Here is a 26,081-nt window from a genome sequence, read left to right on the forward strand (position 1 = left end):
AACAGATTGGGTATGACACAGCGTATTTAATTTTCGAACACACTGCGTACCAGACTTCTCGTACACGAACAGCTGACAATTGAGTGCCAAATAAACAAATCCTCAATATTTAAGTGTAAAATGGTATATAATTTTTATGTGCTGGTTTTGAAAATTTTTATGAATACAGAAATAAACCAAATTTGTCATGTACATACTAAAACATTTGCTTGATCGAGTCTATTTTTAGAGGTATTGCATTCTGACGTCAGTAGTACAAATATTGTTCAAAATCAGAGTCACACAGGGAGTTTGTTGTTAACAATGCATCAGTGACTGAAGTATTGTGAGGGTATATCATTTTATATTTTGCTGGTGGGATTATTTCGCCCGTCATAGAACTAACTTAAAATATGCACAGAATGGCAGCTATGCATCTAGTAACAGCGATGCATCATGAGTGACCGCACGGCAATGATTATTAAAGTTTCTGGATTTCACAACAAACTTTCGACATTGAGCCCAGATTAGTGAATTATGTTTGTGTGTATCTTGTTTTATAAACAAAAACGAGTTTGGTACACATAAACAATGGTACGAGCATTGGATGAAAAAGTGTAAGTCACATGATCTATATGGTGAACACCTATTGGTCAGCTTCAGATCTGTCATACCCCATTTATTATGTAGAGCGGAGTGAAAGCATCCTGCATTCAAACGTTTTCAAAAAGCGTGTGGCCATGTCTTGTACACGCTAGATATGCATTTTCTAGAAACTCTGAGTCTGAGCAAGACACAAAACCAATACATGTACAAGTTTGAGTCAAAACATGTCACCACAGCAATGCTTGTAGTACTGTTCTTTTTAACATTTCTAGAATGTTACAAATAACTTATTTTAGCCAAGAAGGAAAATACTCATTTATTTTTTCTAGTACTTTATTAACCCAGGCACTTTTGCCTACTGCCCTTGAAAAAAACATTACTTGCTTTGAGATTTTGACACAATGTTAGTAGCTCACACACTGGTTGCACGAAGTTGCAATAAACTTTATGCAGGTTCAACTAAGAGGTTATACTGCAAACCACTTTAACCCAGGCACTTTTGCCTACTGCCCTTGAAAAAAACATTACTTGCTTTGAGATTTTGACACAATGTTAGTAGCTCACACACTGGTTGCACGAAGTTGCAATAAACTTTATGACCGACTGCTGATCAATTTAACCTCTTGTGGAGATTCAACTAGGAATTCTATATCTTGCTCTCTAGAAAATTTGCATCAAGCTGGTCTTAATTTTAGTGTACAAACTAATTCCCTGTTATTAAATTGCACTGCAGACCACCATGGTGCAATCATGATGAGTGGCACATCAACAAGTGATATGTAAAGCTTAAATTTTCAAAAATCAATGAATCTGTGTGAATTTTTCTAATTTATATAATCAAATCAGTGATACAACTATTTCTAAAATACATATCTATAATGCAATGCTCATATTGCATTGGCACACTTAATCAAATCACCCATCGGTCATTGACACTTAATCAAATCACTCATTGACACTTAATCAAATCATTTTATTGTTCACTGGTAATCGACACTTAATCAAATCACTCATTGTTCATTGACACTTAATCAAATCACTCATTGTTCATTGGTAATTGACACTTAATCAAATCACTTATTGCTCATTAGTGATTGACGATCAAATCACTCATTGTTCATTGGTAATCAACACTTAATCAAATCACTCATTAGTAATTGACACTTAATCAAATAACTCATTGGTCATTAGTAATTGACAATCAAATCACTCATTGCTCATTGGTAATTGACACTTAATCAAATCACTCATTGTTCATTGGTAATTGACACTTAATAAAATCACTTATTATTCATTGGTAATTGACACTTAAACAAATCACACATTAGTAATTGACACTTAATCAAATCACCCATTGTTCATTGGTAATTGACACTCAATCAAATCACTCATTGCTCATTAGTAATTGACACTTAATCAAATCACTCATTGTTCATTGGTAATTGACACTCAATCAAATCACTCATTGCTCATTAGTAATTGACACTTAATCAAATCACTCATTGTCCATTGACACTCAATCAAATCACTCATTGCTCATTAGTAATTGACACTCAATCAAATCACTTATTGTTCATTGATAATTGCATTGGCACACAAGTATGAAACTAACACTGCATCAGGGGATGAGGGTTAAAGTCTCAAAGATGGGTCTTTAAAAAGTGAAATCAAAGAAAGCTTAGAAACAGCACATAAGGAATATTGTAATTACTATATTAGAAGCACATCTTCATTACACATAAAGCATTGTTTATATTTAATGCAAAATCATTGAAATATGTTATTTTGACCATATACTTGTCTTTGTTCTTTTTTTAACAGTGAGCACATGTGCTTCTAATAAAGCAAATTATTAGGGTGGTTCCAAGTAGCTATAAATATTTAAATATTAAATATTTAATGAAATAATGACCAGAGATTTCAACCCTGGAGTAATCAGAACTATGTTTCATTGAATCTGAAGAGTTGTTGAAATATTGGTGGAAAAGTAAAATATTGGCTAATTTATATGCAAATTAGGTCATTAATATACACAAACTTCAAACAAAAATTATCCAAAAGCTTCTATGTACCATGTTTCATTCAAATCTGTTGAATAGTACTTGAGAAACAAATGAAAACTCATAAAATTAATTAATATGCAAAAAAAGTAATTGATATGCACAGAATTTCAGCCCAAAACTAAAAAGGTCTGAGCATTATTCCAGAGCAGCTATGTAACAAGTTTCATTGAAATCTGTTTAATAGTACATGAGGAACAGGTGAAAATGTTTAATTTTAGTTAATAAATATGCAACTGTTGTAAATTAATATGCATGGATTTCAACCAAAAACAAAAAAGAACTGTGCATTATTCCAGAGCATCTATGTACCAAGTTTCATTGAAATCTGTTCAACATTATGATATGCAAATTAGGTAATTATTATGCACAGATTTCAACTAATCAGGTCTGAGCAATATCCCAGACCATCTATGTACCAATTTTCATCAAAATCTGATGATTGGAACAGACACACTGATACACTAACCGCAAAGATTCACATTGTGTGTTTTGCATGCAGGAGTCAAAAACTGAGACTCATGTATATTTCCTACAAAGTCTGTAAAATTGTGTGGTGGGTATGCACCTATTTATAACAAATTTACAATTAAAAGATGGCTGTCAGAGGAAAATGTGTGAAGTAAACACACTACTTTATTGAACTACTTTATGAAGCAGGCAAACCTAAACCATTGATTTAAATATTTCATATTGAAAAATCAAATTTAAGTTGTTTTTTAATTCATATTATTTATTTTAATGAGATTGTACATGACTATATTTTTCTTTTTTCCCCTTTCTTTAGAACATAATGAAAAACTATATTCTGCCACACATTATGGAGCAAGACTATTACAGAGCCATTGTACAGTCAACGTGGATCTGCATGTCATTCCTCTTTTTTGCTGTGGTATACTTCACTTCATCTCTATTATCATGGCTGTTTGTAAAACACTATCAAAAACTTACAATGAGAGAATCAGTGTTTTGGCATCTATTAGTGGTACATGCTACATACAGCATATCTGCCGTAATAATTGGAATATGGTGCCATCAAAACGAATACAATGAATTCTTAGAAGATGTGACATCATATGCTATTCAAATCTCGCACGCTGCTTTATTGATATCTATTGGATATTATTTATTCTCCTCGCTTATGATGGTCGCAGGTGCTTTCACGTTTGGTTTTAGCAGTCCACTGTTCATCTTTCATCACTGGGTCAATCTAGTTTGCTATTTTGGCATTCTTTGCAATCAAGGTTCTCATTTTTTCATGGTATTGGCGATGAATCTTCAGATTACTTCTCCACTTTTCACATTCTCCTGGATTCTTCTTAAATGCAAAAATTCTGAATCATTTATCTGGAGAGTGAATCAAGCATTACTGATCATAGCGTTTTTATTACAACTATCAATGGAATGTTATTTATGGATGCTTATCTCGCGTCACTGGAAAGTTGTATCCAGTATGTCAAAGGGCAATTTCACATTTACTTGTTTGCCGTTATTGCTTAATTGTCTGATCACACCCTACTTAATGTATAAGAGTGTCAAGCAGATGTTTAAACCAATCGACTGGTATCATCTTAAAGAGAAAAAACACAAGAAGCCGAAGACAGAATAATCATGAAAAGGACTGCTGTAAATTGCTTTAATTTTGCTAGTCAAATTTTCATGAGTGAAAATTCACTTTTGTAAAATTTTGTATAATGCAATCAAATCAATGAAAATTTTGTATCTAAAAATGCAATCAAATCAATGAAAATTTTGTATCTAAAAATGCAATCAAATCAATGAAAATTTTGTATCTAAAAATGCAATCAAATCAATGAAAATTTTGTATCTAAAAATGCAATCAAATCAATGAAAATTTTGTATCTAAAAATGCAATCAAATCAATGAAAATTTGTATCTAAAAATGCAATCAAATCAATGAAAATTTGTAGCAGAAAAAATTAAATGGTTTGCAGTATAACCTCTTAGTTGAACCTGCATTTTACTGCCAATATAACAGAAATAGAGAGTTTTTATATTATTAATAACTCAGATTTTGTGTTTTGTGACAGATGCGTTGCTATAGTAATAAAATGTTAGCGAACATCTCTTCTGTAAAAACAATCATACATCTTTTCTCAATTAGCAGCTCATCTACATTTGGGCAAGTTGGATTTTAAGACACCAAACTCATGCTGAACAATTTCTGCTGACCGTTAACAACTTCTACATATGCACATGTGCTTCTAATAGAGCAAATACAGTATTTAATATTGCTACTTTCCATTTTTATACTTATTTTGAAAGTTCTGGTTTACATATATTCTGTTAGCTGAATCTATTTTTGTTATGCTATTTTTAATCTATTTTCTGTATGTAGTTTCAAGCAAAAAAATATTTTCTAAATTTGTTGGGAATTTGTTAGTTTATAATTTCATCTCAAAATAAAAATTGTGTAGATATATATCTGGGTATTTTGAAAACTGATATTAAAATATATACATTACAAGTGAGTTGACTCAACATTTTATATATCATCTTAACAACAACAAAATAACATTAAACAAGCTGCGTCTCGGCTGAGATAGCTCCGCTGTTAGCAATGCACATTTCAATTAAAGAACAGAAGATATCATTAGAAAATGAACAATATGCATAGCATCAATGCTATGGGACTTCATGTTTTCAACAAGAATTCAAAAATATAATTTTTAACCATAAATGATTGTGGTTTTTAACAAGAAGAAAATATCACTTTTTACCCAAAATGACAAAAAATATTCATCAAAATTAGAAAATTGAAGAAATCATCATGAAATGAACAAATTTGAGAGTGGTCCATATTTAGTATCTATATATGTAATATCAAAGCAATTGGACTTGTCGTTTTTAACAAGAAGTCGAAAATATCACTTTTTACCAAAATTACAAAAATATTCACCAAAATTAGAGAATTGAAGATACCATCACAAAATGAACAAATCTGAGAGAGGTCCACATGTAGTACCTATATATGTACTATCAAAGCAATTGGACTTGCGGTTTTTAACAAGTTGAAAATATCACTTTTTACCAAAAATGACAAAAATATTCATCAAAATTAGAAAATTGAAGATATCATTACAAAATGAACAAATCTGTGAGAGATTCACATGTAGTACCTATATATGTAATATCAAAGCAATTGGACTTGCGGTTTTTAACAAGAAGTCGAAAATATCACTTTTTACCAAAAACGACAAAAATATTCACCAAAATTAGAGAATTGAAGATATGATCATGAAATGAACAAATCTGAGAGAGGTCTACCCAAGGTACATATTCACCAAGTATCAAAGCATTCAGGCTTGTAGTTTTCAAGAAGAAGTCGAAAAAGTAAAACATTGACACGGACGACGACGGACAATCACTCATATGATAAGCTCCGCTCGACAAAGTCGACAGCGGAGCTAAAAAACTAGTATGAATTATTAAATAGTAAACCCTTTTAACTATTCTACCTATAGGGACAACTGAAAGTAGTAATGTCATCCCATTTGTTGATCAACAAATGTTGCATACTGTCTTGCAGAGTGCTTCCTAACATAGCAACTGACCCACAATAATATTAAGTTTTCCTTTTCTTTTGTCACCAATTCCTTGCTGAATTTTTATTTTTTTATTTTCCTGTTGTTTATACGTTTATATTTTTTAGGTGTATTATATTTGGACAAAGACAATCAAGATATATGTATTAAAACCTGAAACATGCAGATTCTGTTTTCAAATTTAGGAAAACCATACTGCAAAATCATTAGAATTTTCACTGATACTTAATTTCAATATTTTATAACAGATTTTCCAGCAAAACAATACTATGTGTTCAAATGTTTCTAATTTAGCAGAATTCACTTCACGCAAAAATAGCGAGATTAAAAATCATTGAGAGATTAATGAGTTTACAGTATTCGTAAAATAAAGTTTACAAACAACAATTACTCACTATTAACGTCCGACATCTGCTATTATTATGATATTACTTTCAATAAATTACTGTTACACATCTGTATTAATATTACTTAATGATGACATCAATTTCTATACATTAAGTTGAGCCCTCATCTGAGCTAAGACCTACTTGATTTAAATTGTCAGCAGTAACATTCTGAAATGAAATGAGTTTAGGGAGCAGCCAGAAATTGTTATCTGTTTTAAATCAAGCTTGACTAGAAAGAATGTATCATATTTTCTCTATTAGAATCACTTTTCAGCAAATATAAACCAAACATTGCGTTTATTTTATACTGTATCATTTTATATAACATATTTTGACCAAACAGATACACCTTTGTCATTTATATACACCACTAATAGAGAAATATGTTACTATGGGATATAATCTACAGTCAAACCTGTGGATAGCAACCACCTAAGGAACTTCATTAAAATGGTCTTTATAGACAGGTGTTCTTTATATTGAGGTTGGATTATCTTTTATGGATTTCCAACTCATACAGTTGACATTAATATTTGTCTAAAAAATAATGAGATGACACTATGGCAACAAAAACACTTTTCTTTGAGTTGATAAAATTAAAAATTGCTAATTATTATTTTGGTCTCTAAACAAAGGCAAATTAAACAAAATTAGGTAGTTACACTTAGACCGATGTGGTTTCAAGTAGTCACTATAGACAGGTGGTCTTAATACAAAGGGACTTCAAGTGGTCACTATGGACAGGTGGTCTTTATACAAAGGAACTTCAAGTGGTCACTATGGACAGGTGGTCTTTATACAAAGGAACTTCAAGTGGTCACTATGGACAGGTGGTCTTTATACAAAAGGACTTCAAGTGGTCACTATGGAATGGTGGTCTTAATACAAAGGAACTTCAAGTGGTCACTATGGACAGGTGGTCTTAATACAAAGGGACTTCAAGTGGTTACTATGGACAGGTGGTCTTAATACAAAGGGACTTCAAGTGGTCACTATGGACAGGTGGTCTTAATACAAAAGGACTACAAGTGGTCACTATGAACAGGTGGTCTTAATACAAAGGGACTTCAAGTGGTCACTATAGGCAGGTGGTCTTAATACAAAGGGACTTCAAGAGGTAACTATAGACTGATTTTCTTTCGAAAGTTACTCAATGATGCATGGTTGAGTTTTAAAAATAAATCACAAGATCTTTTACTCTTCTATGGTATGTGTGAATTCAAAATACATAGATTGATTACTCTGCACAATTCAGATATGGTAATTTTGAAAGACAGCTCAAAACTAGCTAAATATTTCAGACTAAATATTTCCAAGTATCAAGTTTTTTACCTAAATTATATAACAAACATTTTTGTTTAAAAAAGAGAGAATTGAAGATATTTTCTTGTACGATCACCTATATGAACAGCCCAGCTGTCATGATGACATGGAGGTAAAAAGAAAGTTTCTAATGGCTGATGGAATAATAACAAAACATTTTATAATGTTGTCATAGCACACTGCTTGTTCATTGGCTGGTTTAATAGTTGGATTCAACTGACATTAAAATTTCTAAATATTTCTAAACATAGTTAAACTCTTATCGTACCCTGGTAGTTTGTTTCAATATGAATATGCATTGTCATAATTATTTTTGAATACAAACAAGTTTTAGGATTGAAACTGCAGTGTGAAAGCAGTCTACCAAAAGATCTTGATTGATGTAAATATCTTACAAAAACATTGGTGCCTAATTTGTTTAATTATTTTAAGTGACATAATTTCCAGTTGGCTGAACAGGATGAAAATTGGTAGTTGCATGCATTTTTTTATTCATTCATAGCACATATTGGGGACAGAATATATGTGAGAAGGTACAAAATAAGAAAAGAATAGGTGAAAATAATTCAATGTATTGTTGTTATAGTTTCTGTGTGATTTAGTTATAGTTTATTTAAAATCTATTATTGTATTGAATGTGTAGTTTAATTGTTATTTATTTTAAAAAGCTTTAATACAGAAAATACCAAAACTGAAATGTCAGATTTCATTAAAGATGTACTAAAGCATTATTCTATTCTAATCTATTTATAGAGAGCAGAAATTCTGTTTGGGGGGGGGGGGGTATAATTCATATTGGGAGCAGAATAACTACACATATTGGGAACATAAAATTAGCATGTCTCTGTATAATTCAAGCACAGTATTATAAAAGCTCTATAATTGTGTTCTAATAGCTGTCACTTAGAAGGTGACTACTGGCCAATTAGCCTTGTCCATAACAACTCAATGAAAATGATGAATTTTTGATACCGATTGTGATACCGATTTCCATACATACAATTGCAGATGAGGTTCCTAATTTAAAAAACACTGGTGTTTCCTTCAGAACAGCCAATCACAAAAAATATAATTTAGTAAAATTTCTTTTTAAAAACTTTTTGATTGCAACAAAGTTTCCAGCCAAAATCTTGGTGCAACATTTGTACACATTTTTGTATAGTTTTCCATAATTTTGTTAATTTCAGACAAAATGAATATTATTCCTTATTGTCAACACTTCTTGATAACAAACAATTAGAAAAAAATATTTGGGTTTTATTTGTGAATGACAGAAGTTGACTTGAAATTTCTGAAGTCTAAAAATACAAGTTAATTGTTGGGTAGCACAAATTAATGACAGAAATTAATTACCCGGTAGTATAAGAAAACACTTCAAATGTAAAATTTTCTCCTAGAAATCACACAAATAAAAGGCTTTGAATGGTTGAATCTCCAAAGGGAAAAGAAAAAGCTCAGTGGTACATGTATGCCCTAGCCTGATTGAAATAATTTTAATGGCATTAAAAGTGGTTTGATTTAGACACTTTTGTTTGATGGTTCATTTTTCGCAAAGTGGATGAATTGTCATAACTTTCATTATACCTGTGCAGGTTCAAGGGAGTCATACTTAGAAAGAGATATCCTATATGAGATAGAATTAGCTCTATTCAATAAAGGATGGGATTAGGAAAACTCTGTGCCTTGAAGCAGAGCATAGAAATAGTGTGCCAACTCAACAAGAAAATTGATACAAATAGATTCTAAGAAATCAATGAAAAAAACAAGCAGCCTATCGGCTGAGATAGCTCCGCTGTTAGCAATGCACATTTCAATTAAAGAACTGAAGACATCATCAGAAAATGAACAATATGAATAGTATCAAAGCAATCGGACTTACAGTTTTTAACAAGAAGTCGAAAATATCACTTTTTACCAAAAATGACAAAAATATTCACCAAAATTAGAGAATTAAAGATATCATTACAAAATGAACAAATCTGAGAGAGGTCCACATGTAGTACCTATATATGTAATATCAAAGCAACCGGACTTACAGTTTTCAACAAGAAGTATCACTTTTTACCAAAAATGACAAAAATATTCACCAAAATTAGAGAACTGAAGATATCATCACAAAATGAACAAATCTGCGAAAGGTCTACATGTAGTATCTATATACTGTAAAGGGGGTAATTATTCACTGGGTTTTAATTTAGCTTATTTCGCTGACTGGAAAAATGCGCTAAATTAAAACACAGTGAATATGTAAAATTTAGCATAGAACACATTATCTAAATGACAAAACCGTGAATTTAAAACCCACTGAATATGCCTGAAATGATAAATCAGTGAAATTTAAACCCAGTGAAAATTAGTCATTTTACAGTATGTAATATCAAAGCAATTGATCTATTGGTTTTTAACAAGAAGTCGAAAATATCACTTTTTACCAAAAATTACAAAAATATTCACCAAAATTAGAGAATTGAAGATATCATTACAAAATGAACAAATCTGAGAGAGGTCCACATGTAGTACCTATATATGTAATATCAAAGCAATCGGACTTGCGGTTTTTAACAAGAAGTCGAAAATATCACTTTTTACCAAAAATGACAAAAATATTCACCAAAATTAGAGAATTGAAGATATCATCACAAAATGAACAAATCTGAGAGAGGTCCACATGTAGTACCTATATATGTAATATCAAAGCAATCGGACTTGCGGTTTTTAACAAGAAGTCGAAAATATCACTTTTTACCAAAAATGACAAAAATATTCACCAAAAATAGAGAATTGAAGATATCATCACGAAATGAACAAATCTGAGAGAGGTCCACATGTAGTACCTATATATGTAGTATCAAAGCAATTGGACATGCGGTTTTTAATAAGAAGTCGAAAATATCACTTTTTACCAAAAATGACAAAAATATTCACCAAAATTAGAGAATTAAAGATATCATTACAAAATGAACAAATCTGAGAGAGGTCCACATGTAGTACCTATATATGTAATATCAAAGCATTTGCACTTGCGGTTTTTAACAAGAAGTCGAAAATATCACTTTTTACCAAAAATGACAAAAATATTCACCAACATTAGAGAATTGAAGATATCAACATGAAATGAACAAACCTAAGAGAGGTCTACCCAAGGTACATATACACCAAGTATCAAAGCATTCAGGCTTGTAGTTTTCAAGAAGAAGTCGAAAAAGTAAAACATTGACACGGACGACGACGGACGACGACGACGGACAATCACTCATATGATAAGCTCCGCTCGACAAAGTCGACAGCGGAGCTAAAAAGGTGAGAGCATCCTTTCAGATTCTTACACTTTAGGTTGGAGTGTGAATACCCTTAACAGGAAGTTCATATGGTTGAATGCATTTATAAGCTTATCTCAAACCCACCTTAAGCACATAATGTCTAGCAATTCTTATTTTACATGTAATTTGCGTCACTATCTGTTGCTATGGTAACCAATAAACCACTAACTGAACCTTTGGAAGTTAATTTCCAGCATCTGTTTCATGATGAATAAAGCAATTACATGCATATATTTTAGAACTGCGATATATTAAACTTTGATTGAGTTACAATTTGAAGAAATTCATTTTTTTCTCATTTGAGTCTTAAAAAAAAAACAGTTCTAAGCTATATTTTTTGTTGTGACTCATACTAGGGAGACTGTGATTGGTTGTACAAGTGTGTTCTAGAAGTGAATGTAGTCTAAAAATAGAATGCACACAGGGGATCATATTGTGCTTTCCAGATGTGTACAGATAAAATTAAAAACTTGCAAACTTCAAAGAAACAAATACTTAATTTAGAAATACATGAACCAGCAACGTTAATTACTATCTGATGTTATTTATTATTTTTATTTTCCTAAAACACTGTATCAAATTAAAGGGAAGAGTGGGTGTCAAATAGCTCTGCAGAATTGTGTGCACATTTATTTAAACATTTATGAGAAATGTATATATATATCTATTTGATTCAAAACTTAGAACAAATTCTGGGAAAAACCAGAGGAAAACAGTAATCTGTGACATGCAACTGATGGTGATTTTCTGTGGGTTTTTTTTCTTTACAAAAAATAAACAAAGCTTGGTGTTTATCTCTACTCTTCTAGTATACCTCATTCTCAATTATTACTTTAGCAAACAATCTGGAAATCATTATGAATTGTTAAATTCAACATAATGTTCATTGGAGGGGGAAACATCTGGAAAAATTGAAGTGACTTTTTTTAATCACTAAGAACTTCATAAGGGGATGCTACAGTTAGTAATAATCTCAAAGACTGAGGTAACCTCTGACCTCTAGAGACTTCATAAACTGCAGGGGATGCTACTGTAATAATTTCAAAGACTGGGGTAACCTCTGACCTCTAGAGACTTCATAAACTGCAGGGGATGCTACTGTAATAATTTCAAAGACTGGGGTGACCTCTGACCTCTAGAGACTTCATAAACTGCAGGGGATGCTACTGTAATAATTTCAAAGACTAGGGTGACCTCTGACCTCTAGAGACTTCATAAACTGCAGGGGATGCTACTGTAATAATTTCAAAGACTGGGGTGACCTCTGACCTCTAGAGACTTCATAAACTGCAGGGGATGCTACTGTAATAATTTCAAAGACTGGGGTGACCTCTGACCTCTAGAGACTTCATAAACTGCAGGGGATGCTACTGTAATAATTTCAAAGACTGGGGTGACCTCTGACCTCTAGAGACTTCATAAACTGCAGGGGATGCTACTGTAATAATTTCAAAGACTGGGGTGACCTCTGACCTCTAGAGACTTCATAAACTACAGGGGATGCTACTGTAATAATCTCAAAGACTGAGGTAACCTCTGACCTCTAGAGACTTCATAAACTGCAGGGGATGCTACTGATATTAAATAATATTAACCATTCTTATCTTTTAAATGAAACAAATATTATCTCATTATCAAAATTAAAAACAATTGATGAGAAATTAAAAGAAGAGTTTACAACTGAGTGGAAAAATGAAATAAATAATGACAATAGGAAAAAATCAAATTCTAAAAATAAACTAAGAACCTACAAACTTTTTAAAACCAAAATAGAACAAGAAAACTACTTAACAATTATGAAAAACAGTGAACTTCGCAAATCCTTAACAAAATTTAGACTTGGCAACCACTGTCTGAAAATTGAAACAGGCCGGCATACAGGATTGGATTTTAAAGACAGAGTCTGCAATATGTGCGACAATGACCATGTTGAAGATGAACAACATTTTGTCACAAATTGTCCTCATTACAATGAAATAAGATCAAAACTTTACATTGTAGCTAATAAACGTATACCAAATTTTGACAAATTTAGTAATGAAAATAAATTCATATCATTACTAAGTGACGAGAAAATGTCAATTCCTTTAGCGCAATATTTAAAAAACTGTTTTAATACAAGACAGCAGCACCTACATAAACTAAGCCAGTAATACATTCCTTGTATTCAACTTATTATCTTTTTTTTTTTTTTTATGCCTTTTTGTTCCCTTACTCTTTATGTGGTTATTTTTCTTTTACTAATATCTGATTTGTAACCCTTTTCATCCCCTCCGAGGGATGTTGTGTGTTAATAAATAAATAAAACTGTAATAATTTCAAAGACTGGGGTGACCTCTGACCTCTAGAGACTTCATAAACTACAGGGAATGCTACTGTAATAATCTCAAAGACTGGGGTGACCTCTGACCTCTAGAAACTTCAGAAACTACAGGAGTTGTTATTGCAATTCATTTCAAAGCATACATTATACTATAAATAACTTTAAGTTTGCAGATTCAGGAAATTTGTCAAATATTGTAGGACCAGTCATGACAAACAAAGCCCATACAGAATATTGAAATTAATTGACATACAAACAAAAACAAAACACCAATATAGAGTGAAATTTAACATCTATTATTCACAGTTTTACAATTTCCCCTCCCAGGGAATCTAATTGTCTAATCTAAAAGTCCCTAGTATTTCACGTTTTCCCTCAGAGATTCTTTTGATCAGTCCCTAGTCCAAAGTAATTCCACCGCAGTCTCCCCTCCAAGGGAATCCAATTTCTAGTTCCTATTACACAGTATTTTCAGTCTCACCTCCCAGAGATTATAATGGTCAGCCCAGGCTATTAGCCAGGAATTTGCAACTGCCAGTCCAAAACAATTCAACTTCATAAAAATGTTGAAGGTTTTCAATATATTTTGGTAAAATTATCAAAGAACAAAAAAACAAAAAAAAGGGAAAAAGTTGTCAGTCTGTTTGGTGGGTGAACTGGTGGCTGGCTAACACCCTGGGTCAGTCTCTAGTCCACAGTATTTCAAGTTTCCCCCTCACAGAGATTCTTTTGGTCAGTCCCTAGTTCAAAGTATTTCCACCGCCGTCTCCCCTTCCACGGAATCCAATTTCCAGTTCCTATTACACAGTATTTTCAGTTTCTCCTCCCAGAGATTTTTATGGTCAGCCCTTAGTCCACAGTATTTTTAGTCCCCCCTTCCAGAGATTATGATGGTTAGTCCCTAGTCCACAATATTTCCAGTCTCCCCTCCCAGAAAATCTAATGGTCAGTTCCTAGTCCACAGTATTTCTAGTTTCCCCTCCCAGAGATTCTAATGGTCAGTCCCTAGTCCACAATATTTCTAGTTTCTCCTCCCAGAGATTCTAACGGTCCTTCCTTAGTCCACAGTATTTTCATTCTCCCTCCCAGGGATTCAAGTTGTCAGTCCCTAGTATAAAGTATTTCCAGTCTCCCCTCCCAGAGAATCTGATTGTCAGTCCCAGTCCACAATATTTCTAGTTTCCCCTCCTGGATATTCTAATGGTCAGTCCCAATTCCACAATAATTCAAGTTTCCCCTCACAGAGATTCTTTTGGTACTCCCTAGTCCACAGTATTTCCAGTCTCCCCTTCCAGAGATTCTAATGGTTCTGAATAAAGAGATGTCTGATTAATTACATATTCACATCACTAAAAACATTCTGCCCAGTTCTTGATCCCTGGACCATATGCAATCACAGACATTTGAAACAGATTCCATACATGCTGTGACTAAGAGGATTACCAGGAATCTACTATGTCTGGCTGTGCCATAAAATGAATTGTCACCACTTATTAAACTGCTAGAATTCACCAAAAGAAAAATTAATCTCTGTGTATATTTTAAATGTTTAAATAAAGTCAGCGAATTTTTTTAAAACATGGTATGGAAATGTATGTACATGATATGCGAAGAGCTATACCCCATTAAAATAGTCAAACCTGAATATGTTTCAAGAAAAAAAATGTATTCAATGATTCTTTATTTGTTTTGTCGACCACTTATCTCATGATTAACAGTTTTGAGTATCTTCTCTAGATCTATTCCACCAATCACAGTAAATTCTGAGTAGATAATCGATTTACCATTTGCATTGTTGCTTTATAATTGCACAGCATTTTTACACATAGGAATTCTATTATTTTTTTTAAGTTAATTTTAGGTCAGATGAATTTGAATCAAGATTAACTGATAGCATTCAGCGGTCTCATAAAGTTAATCTTTCTCAGAATCAATATAAAAGTTATTAGCATAACAATATGCTATACATCCGTGTAATTCAATTACAAATGTACTTCATTTGAAAAAGCATGTGAGTAATAAAATTAAAAAACAAATTTATTTTGGTATTACTGTTATTATAATTTTATGTTTCAATTGATACGTACAACTGAAATATAAGATTGGTTGTTGGTGTTTTATTAATTATTATATTTTATTGAACTATAAATTCATATTTTCTGATATTCTTAGAATATATTATTATTATATTAGTTGATTGAAACAGTGTTTTTGCTAAGACTCAGGAATGCAGGTTGAGGAAAAGGGATATTTTTCTGTGGAAAAGTCCATAACATTTACTTACTTACTACCTTAAGGCGCTAGACGTCACACCGAGTCATATTCGATATGGGGGATTCGATATGCATGTAAAATACATTGTTTGTTTACACAAAAACAATGTATTGTAATTGTCAGTGAAATCTATCTATCAATGGAAGGTGAAGGCATATACCTCATGACCCCACAATGAAAGGTAAAGGAAGTGATACACCTCATGACGCCATAAGTACCCACCACCTCTATAAATAAATGATAGTTAGTGATAACCTTTCTAGCTCCACTGACATCAAAGATGACAGGACGAAGCTATTCACAGAATATGTAATTGTCAGTCATTGCCTGTCATGCATCATGATCCATGCATTCGCATGTGTCCCATGTCAACATTTGACTAAATAATTTCTTTTTGAAAAGCACCAGTCCAATTGTTTCAATATGCTGGTAGTCCTTTATCAGATTTGTTTATTTTGTTAAATAATTATCAGGTAATTGTATCTCTATTTGGTTCAAAATTAACAAAGACATTATCAGAAAATACAAACAACATCTGACTGTTTCATTTTCATGCTAATATCCTGTTTTTTTAGCCTTAGATTCCTTGTAATAAAGTATGATAACTCCATGTTTCATTTTCATGCTAATATCCTGTTTTTTTAGCCTTAGATTCCTTGTAATGAAGTATGATAACTCCATGTTTCATTTTCATGCTAATATCCTGTTTTTTTAGCCTTAGATTCCTTGTAATAAAGTATGATAACTCCATGTTGTATGTGTTTGCATATTATTTCATGCACTCCATTGTATGTGCTCTGATACATCTTTAACAGGGTCCATAGCACCATGGAAGGTACTAACGGAAGGAGCCACGACGCCTATCAAGTGGCCACTTAAGCCTCTTAATTGGCTTATTTCCTTTTGTTTCAACCCAAGTTAATCCTGATAAGGCCATTGTCTAGCTCATCTTTGATGTCCATGATAGTTTGCGATTGTTTACACAAGTAACGAGTTAGCGGAGTATGATACAACCCTGCCATTTTTTTAATGTGACTATGAAATATATGCGCATTAAGAAACTACGGTCATCACACATGCACACTGGGTTTGTTTAGGTGTAAAAGGTCAAAATACGTATTTCAGAACCGGAAATTCAACAGATGAACGTTTGACTTCACAAATTTCCCATGTTTTAAATATTAGCAACTGTAACTAAAACAAGATTTCGAGTGCATACAACAATAATTCCTAAGGACTCCTAAGAAATATTATCACAGAGAAAGTGTGGAGGCATGCTCTTCTTTCGATACTATCTTTTCTGTTCATGTTGTATGTGTTTGCATATTATTTCATGCACTCCATTGTATGTGCTCTGATACATCTTTAACAGGGTCCATAGCACCATGGAAGGTACTAACGGAAGGAGCCACGACGCCTATCAAGTGGCCACTTAAGCCTCTTAATTGGCTTATTTCCTTTTGTTTCAACCCAAGTTAATCCTGATAAGGCCATTGTCTAGCTCATCTTTGATGTCCATGATAGTTTGCGATTGTTTACACAAGTAACGAGTTAGCGGAGTATGATACAACCCTGCCATTTTTTTAATGTGACTATGAAATATATGCGCATTAAGAAACTACGGTCATCACACATGCACACTGGGTTTGTTTAGGTGTAAAAGGTCAAAATACGTATTTCAGAACCGGAAATTCAACAGATGAACGTTTGACTTCACAAATTTCCCATGTTTTAAATATTAGCAACTGTAACTAAAACAAGATTTCGAGTGCATACAACAATAATTCCTAAGGACTCCTAAGAAATATTATCACAGAGAAAGTGTGGAGGCATGCTCTTCTTTCGATACTATCTTTTCTGTTGGTGTTCGCCGATGTCCGGTAGTCAAAAATTTCGACAGTTTCGGGCGCCAAAATGGTACCATTGAATAATGCAATCGTCACCAGCAGTCATTGATTAACTCTCATTACCATTACAAATACAAAATTCACGATATTTCATCAGTTCTTCTTCAATCAATGTTGTATCTTCATTGTACGAAGGTGTTAAAAGCTAACAAGAACAATGACAAACGATCATGGGGTAAAGCTAAAACAATAGCGTTGTGGCTCCTTCTGTTAGTTAGTACCTTCCATGATAGCACCAAGGGCCAAATGATTTCCAAGATTTTTCCAGACCTTTTCCCAAACTTTCTTGCATTTTTCCAAGACATTTTGACCCTTAATTCAGGCCAACATCATCACCAAAGCTCATCAAAGTTCTGAGGATATGGTAGTTCCCTGGAGAAAACAAGTTTTTCTAAAATGAAGAAATTTACAGACTTTTCAAAGATTTTTTTATTTTTCCTGACAATTCAAAGACTTTCCAGACCTCAAAAAATCCAAAGACTTTCAAAGGATTTTCCCAACGCTACGGACCCTGTTTAATAAGCCCATCAACAATCCTAGAAAAAAAATGCTCCTATGCATGAAGGATATTGAATCAAATACTTAGGTGTGACCCAATAATTTACAACCCCCTCTTACTTTACTTCCTGTCTTTCTAAATTATACAGATGCCATTTTTCTAATTAATTTTTTTTTTGTTACCATGGTATGATTACGAAGAGTGAGCAAGAATGAAACTTTAATTTAGTAGTTTACACAATTATAAATATGAATAATTCAATGAAGGAAAAAATCCATATTTCAATTGAAATCAATAGCATACAATATTTGTGTATGTTTATTGTATATTAATATAGATAGCACTGACAGTAAATCAAAACACCCACCCCAAAATACTGGATTTTGTGTTAACTCTTTGAACCCACCCAAACTTTTGTGAAAAATGTAGTTTAAATGTAGTTTTCTATAACTTTTTATTGACTACTGGTCTTGATAAAAAAATGTTTTTTATTATGATGAATATTATGCATATTCATTTTCTGAATCTGCCATTGAAAGAGTAAAGCATATACCAGGTCTTATTTTTACTGAGTTAAATCTATTACTATAAATCTATCAATATAATAAATATGAACTGAATAATTATAGATGTAGAACTGATAGTTTGACCTGAAAAAGGTCAATCCAATTGCTATGTGGGTGACACATCATTGACCCAAACATTCCACTAATAATATATTTGGTGTACGCTTCCATTTCCTTCTTTGCCCAAGAGTGTAAGCAACATATTATGTTGCGCTAAATATACATCCTATGATATGGTTATGCATTCATAACTGATTGTGTAGTGAACTACACTCAGGGACATTCTCTGAAGGCCAAGTTTTATTTTAATAAACAAGATGTGTTACATGTCTTAGCATTACCAACAACATACCACTGGCTAGTGATGACAGCCTCAAGGTTAAATATCAAACTTCAATGATCTATTTTGAATATATGCTGTGTTATTATTTTATTTTATTTTATCCTTTCATCATAATGTGAAATTGAAGTATTCTATAGTAATCTGTATTTATACTGTGTATTACTTTTTATTTCTGCAAGGATTTATCATAGATTGACATCGGTTATTTTACATAAACTTCATGTAAACCAACAGAAAAAAAAATCTCTACAGCAGAGATACTATTAACAGTATACATTTCATTGCTAAGAGTTTTTCCGATTTGATGATGAATTAGCATTCAAGGGAAAAAAATGTCACGAAAATCACTTTGACTTTAGGACCCAGTTCACTGCTACAAAAATTTGTTATTTTGCATGAATTTGTCTCTTGTGAACATAGAGTTTACAATACTGGTACTCTGTATTTATAAAATTGAATAATTCAGTATTTTTCCTGCAATGATGTTTTAACAGGATTGAATATACATCTAATGACAATATTATGTTTGGTGCATTGTTAAATATGTTTACATTTGTAGCTCAAACATCTATGCTGCGATTTACTCAGTAAAGTTTTTTCCATATTAAAACTCTGTAATGGGGAGTTATTTGACAAATAGATTGTGGCATATTGTTGATATGAAGCACCCACACACAATTTATTCTTATTCAGATCCAGAAATATTAAATTTATATGTAGTCTTACAATGAAACCTGTATAAACTAGACACCAAATAACTGAGATAATTGTTTGTTGCAAGGTGTTCAGTTTACAGAGGTGTTCAGTTCACAGCATCTAACAGTGAAACCTGCCTAAACCAAACACCGAAGAACTGAGATAATTGTTGGATGATATAGGGTTCAGTTTACAGAGGTGTTCAGTTCATAAGCGTCTAACAGTGAAACCTGTCTAAACCAAACACCGAAGAACTGAGATAATTGTTGGATGATATAGGGTTCAGTTTACAGAGGTGTTCAGTTCATAAGCGTCTAACAGTGAAACCTGCCTAAACCAAACACCGAAGAACTGAGATAATTGTTGGATGATATAGGGTTCAGTTTACAGAGGTGTTCAGTTCATAAGCGTCTAACAGTGAAACCTGCCTAAACCAAACACCGAAGAACTGAGATAATTGTTGGATGATACAGGGTTCAGTTTACAGAGGTGTTCAGTTCATAAGCGTCTAACAGTGAAACCTGCCTAAACCAAACACCGAAGAACTGAGATAATTGTTGGATGATATAGGGTTCAGTTTACAGAGGTGTTCAGTTCATAAGCGTCTAACAGTGAAACCTGCCTAAACCAAACACCGAAGAACTGAGATAATTGTTGGATGATATAGGGTTCAGTTTACAGAGGTGTTCAGTTCATAAGCGTCTAACAGTGAAACCTGCCTAAACCAAACACCGAAGAACTGAGATAATTGTTGGATGATACAGGGTTCAGTTTACAGAGGTGTTCAGTTCATAAGCGTCTAACAGTGAAACCTGCCTAAACCAAACACCGAAGAACTGAGATAATTGTTGGATGATACAGGGTTCAGTTTACAGAGGTGTTCAGTTTACATCTTACAGTGAAACTTGCCCAAACAAAAACAAAAGACCTGAGATAATTGTTGGTTGATATAGGTGTTCAGTTTATAAATGTCTTACAATGAACCTGCTTAGACCAAACACCAAAGAATTAGAGGTAATTGTTTGGTTTACAGAAGTATTCAATTTACAGAGGTGTTCAGTTTATAAAGGTCTTACAGTGACCTGCCTAACCCAAACACCAAAGAATTAGAGGTAATTGTTTGGTTTACAGAAGTGTTCAATTTACAGAGGTGTTCAGTTTATAAAGGTCTTACAGTAACCTGCCTAAACACCAAAGAATTGGAGGTAATTGTTTGGTTTACAGAAGTATTTAATTTACAGAGGTTTTCAGTTTATAAAGGTCTTACAGTGAATCCTGCCTAAACAAAACACCAAAAAATTGAGGTAATTATTTGGTTTACCGAGGTATTCGGTTTACAGAGGTGTTCAGTTTATAAAGGTTTTACAGTGACCTGCCTAAACCAAACACCAAAGAATTAGAGGTAATTGTTTGGTTTACAGAAGTGTTCAATTTACAGAGGTGTTCAGTTTATAAAGGTCTTACAGTGACCTGCCTAAACCAAACACCAAAGAATTAGAGATAATTGTTTGGTTTACAGAAGAGTTAAATTTACAGAGGTGTTCAGTTTATAAAGGTCTTGCAGTGAAACCTGCCTAAACCAAACACCAAAAAATTGAGGCAATTGTTTGGTTTACAGAGGTATTTGGTTTAAAGAGGTCTTCTGTTTATCAACCTGTCTAAACAAAGAACTGAGATAAATGTTGGGTGATATAGGTGTTCAGTTTATAGAGGTGTTCAGTTTATAAAGGTCTTGCAGTGAAACCTACCTATGAAACACCAAAGAATTGAGGTAATTGTTTGGTTTACAGAGGTATTTTTAGGAGTTTAACAACAAAGAACTGAGATAAATGTTGGGCGATATAGGTTTTCAGTTTATAGAGGTGTTCAGTTTATAAAGGTCTTACAGTAACCTGCCTAAACCAAACACCAAAGAATTGAAGGTAATTGTTTGGTTTACAGAAGTATTCAATTTACAGAGGTTTTCAGTTTATAAAGGTCTTACAGTGAATCCTGCCTAAACAAAACACCAAAAAATTGAGGTAATTATTTGGTTTACCGAGGTATTCGGTTTACAGAGGTGTTCAGTTTATAAAGGTCTTACAGTGACCTGCCTAAACCAAACACCAACGAATTGGAGGTAATTGTTTGGTTTACAGAAGTGTTCAATTTACAGAGGTGTTCAGTTTATAAAGGTCTTACAGTAACCTGTCTAAACCAAACACCAAAGAATTGGAGGTAATTGTTTGGTTTACAGAAGTATTTAATTTACAGAGGTTTTCAGTTTATAAAGGTCTTACAGTGAATCCTGCCTAAACAAAACACCAAAAAATTGAGGTAATTATTTGGTTTACCGAGGTATTCGGTTTACAGAGGTGTTCAGTTTATAAAGGTTTTACAGTGACCTGCCTAAACCAAACACCAAAGAATTAGAGGTAATTGTTTGGTTTACAGAAGTGTTCAATTTACAGAGGTGTTCAGTGTTCAGTTTATAAAGGTCTTACAGTGACCTACCTAAACCAAACACCAAAGGATTGGAGGTAATTGTTTGGTTTACAGAGGTGTTCTTACAGTGACCTGCCTAAACCAAACACCAAAAAATTGGAGGTAATTGTTTGGTTTACAGAAGTGTTCAATTTACAGAGTTGTTCAGTTTATAAAGGTCTTACAGTAACCTGCCTAAACCAAACACCAAAGAATTGGAGGTAATTGTTTGGTTTACAGAAGTGTTAAATTTACAGAGGTGTTCAGTTTATAAAGGTCTTGCAGTGAAACCTGCCTAAACCAAACACCAAAGAATTGGAGGTAATTGTTTGGTTTACAGAGGTATTCAGTTTAAAGAGGTGTTCTGTTTATAAACCTGTCTAAACAAAGAACTGAGATAATTGTTGGGTGATATAGGTGTTCAGTTTATAGAGTGTTCAGTTTATAAAGGTCTTACAGTGAAACCCACCTATGAAACACCAAAGAATTGAGGTAATTGTTTGGTTTACAGAGGTATTTTTAGGAGTTTAACAACAAAGAACTGAGATAAATGTTGGGCGATATAGGTGTTCAGTTTACAGAGGTGTTCAGTTTATAAAGGTCTTTCAGTGAAATCCACCTATGAAACACCAAAGAGTTGAGGTAATTGTTTGGTTTACAGAGGTATTTTTAGGAGTTTAACAACAAAGAACTGAGATAAATGTTGGGCGATATAGGTTTTCAGTTTATAGAGGTGTTCAGTTTATAAAGGTCTTACAGTGACCTGTCTAAATCAAACACCAACAAATTGAGGTAATTGTTTGGTTTACAGAAGTGTTCTGTTTATAGAGGTCTTACAGTGAAACCAGTTTAAATTGGAAACCAAAGAACTGACGTGAATGTTTGGTTAATTAATTGGTTAATTAATTGGTTAATGTAATTCATGCAGTGACTTAAGGCATGAATGTTTTTTTACATAAAATATTTATAAATGTTATAAATTTCAAATGATGGATGAAAACAACTTAACCAATCACAAGGCTTTAATGATGCATGGCAGTAAATTGGCCAATGATTGGAGGAAACCTGCAAAGACTCATGGGTAAATGGGTGTTTATCAAATGGCTTCTATAGCAAATAAAAGTGTATTGTTTTATTTGCATTAAGTTAGAGGGTCTTCAAGGGTATATGTTTTATGAATATTATTCCATTAAAAAACCATGCCTTCATGAAATTAACTGTACAGAGGTAGTATATTGCTGGAAAAGACTGTAGTATATTTCCATTGATTTGATTAAATTGCAGGCAAAACACAAAAAGAGAGGTAGGTTTAACTGAATTGTAAGTGCCTAATTTAATACTCGCCTAGCAACAATAGCAAAAATAGACAGAGAGCGAAAATAATCTACAACATAATTAATAGTGAATTTGAGCTGCTATACAAATAAGTCTATGAAGGTAACATATGGATCCATAGCGTGCATAATACCATGAGTTGTTATGATTATACTCACAATGGATATAATGCTGGCTGCAACACAAATTTCACCGTATATTTTGTATCCGTGTTAAGTTTGACAGTTTTGTTGTAGGCGAAGCGCTGTCCGTCATGTTTCCAGTACACGGGGTGATCCCCTGAATCATCTTCGCCTCTGTTGATGTACATATAAACTCGGAAGTCGTCAGTCTTTATCATGGTTAGTTACTGCAACAGAAAAGTATACCTATGAATATGAGCAAGTAATTGTAACTGGTATCACGGCACCCGGGGTATGACACACCGTCTGACATCGAGCGACGATCGTTTGATGCAGCGTGGCCTTAGTATACGCAGAGGTTTTCAACTGATGATCTGTATCCGACAAGTTTGAATGGCTTTGTGTCGTGCATTGAAATCGGTAAGTTAGTTAAGTTGACCGCGTTATCCCGTGGCGACGATGTTATTCAGTTCATCGCCTTGCAACCAGCAGCTTGGCGCGTAATGTAGTATGGAATTTATTTTTAGCCTGCAAAAACAAATAATTGCAGCATGCACCGCGGTCTCGGCTCGTTAAAAGAAAAAGATACAGCACGAACGCGAGCAGGAAATAACGCTACATACATTTGTTTCTGTCATTTACAAATCTTTAGAAAGATATGTTGGTTGTGGGATGATACTAGAACATGTTTGGCCTTTCCAGACTTACCGCATCAGTCGTCTGCCGAAAGCTAGAGTTGCGTCATGCGTAGATATGCGAGTTTCTCAACGTTCTTGTTTCGTTCGTCGACAAAGAAGTTTAGAAACAGCAATGACAGATTTCTTGGTATGTGAGTTCAGACAGTCCTCTTGGTCGACTTGACACTTCAATCTGACGAGCATCTAATTTTACTGTCGCTGTCCAGCTATTTGATATCGGGTCAAAACATTTAGTTGTGGGGTATGTGAGGATAAATAGAGAGGGGCTGGATAATCACGATATGTGAGACTACGTGTAATCTGTCCGCGAATGTGTAGATTGATTGATTGATTGATCGATCGATTGATTGATTGATTTGATTTGATTGATTGATGTTTACATGTAATATCCTAGACTATGGGCCTCGGACTACTACTCAGGCAATTATGTGCTATTCTGCTACCTCTTTCCAGACGATACCCCATTTCAGACAGTCTTGGTCTTTTTGACATAATAATGAATAATGCTACTCTAAAAAATAATAATGAATAAATATAAATACTATTATATAATCTTTTCCCGCCATAATTTCAATTATGAAGGTTGAAATTGTGGACTCCTTTCCATAGTCTCTCCGATTCCAAGCACGGGTAACTATGCTCAAACCTGTTCTTACTGCATGGCCGACAGTATGCTCAAAACTGTCAATGTTTTTGCTGTGTATAATATCATCATTCAATATATCAATCAATCGATATGTTTAATATTGCATTATCCGTGAAAACATCCTCGTCACTTAATTTTCCATTTCCAACTTCTTTATTAACAGGAGAAAGATATAAACACAAGCCGGTAGGCTGGTTGGCGATCCGCTCCGCTCAAAAACAAGCAACATGTTTTTTGGCTGTTTCCATGGTGACATAAACGTGAAGCTGACGTCGGTTTATAACTAATACGAAGTTCGCAAACACCATTCAGTCTTTAGAAGTCACTTAGTTTAGTACTAGGACCACAGTTACTCTCTCCTAGTAGAGTGACTGTGCTAGGACGTATTCTGCTGTTACATTTATTATTTCCAACCGTTTTGCGATAGCATTTTTTAGAATGAAACATTTCCCGGAAATGCTGGAAAGCGAAATAATGAAATAACGAAATGGTAAATATTTACCTAAATTGCAGTGTGTTGACCTTCATAACAATATACTTCATAATGCAAAACACTAGTCACAGTGAGTAATTTAAATATACGACTCCTAATCGAAAAATATGACCACAGTCCAGAATTTCAGACGGATATTAAGCAACCTAAGAGCATATCAGAAGCATTTACTCTAAAATATAAAAAAAGAACTGCAGTCAAAAGTCAAGAATGCCAGCAAATAAAGGACTCTGTCCCACAATCCTTTGTGCGCGTTATTACGGAGACGCGCAAAAAACTGTACCACGCTTGTCAAATCTGGGTCAAATATACAGTAGGCTACTATCTTGCCACAGATTGTTTAGTAGTGGAGTGTTCGGTGACCATTGAATTAGCCCGTGATTCATATTTTATGTGTATTAATTTATTCATCAATTTTCGTGACTGACAGTACTGCCCAAATTTTAGTCAAAAAACGCAACTGGTGAAACAGA

General features: G+C 33.4%; 1 protein-coding gene across 2 annotated transcripts in view; it reads right to left on the reverse strand.

The window, feature by feature from the left end:
* The window catches only part of LOC100378055 (CB1 cannabinoid receptor-interacting protein 1-like), a 58,687-nt gene that overhangs the window by 20,722 nt on the left and 11,884 nt on the right, over positions 1 to 26,081 (reverse strand). The window contains exons 1-2 of one of the 2 annotated variants that reach the window (XM_006812465.2): positions 24,480 to 24,717; positions 23,808 to 23,998 (exon numbers count right to left, since the gene is read on the reverse strand). In XM_006812465.2, the coding sequence (XP_006812528.1) occupies positions 23,808 to 23,989 (182 nt within the window). In that variant the 5' untranslated portion in view covers positions 23,990 to 23,998; positions 24,480 to 24,717. Of the gene's footprint in view, positions 1 to 23,807; positions 23,999 to 24,479; positions 24,718 to 26,081 lie in introns of those variants that run through there. The other variant, XM_002731538.3, reaches the window with a different exon arrangement.

Source organism: Saccoglossus kowalevskii, chromosome 2 (genome assembly GCF_978046115.1).
Source record: "Saccoglossus kowalevskii chromosome 2, keSacKowa6.1, whole genome shotgun sequence".
In the NCBI taxonomy this organism is placed as follows: domain Eukaryota; kingdom Metazoa; phylum Hemichordata; class Enteropneusta; family Harrimaniidae; genus Saccoglossus; species Saccoglossus kowalevskii.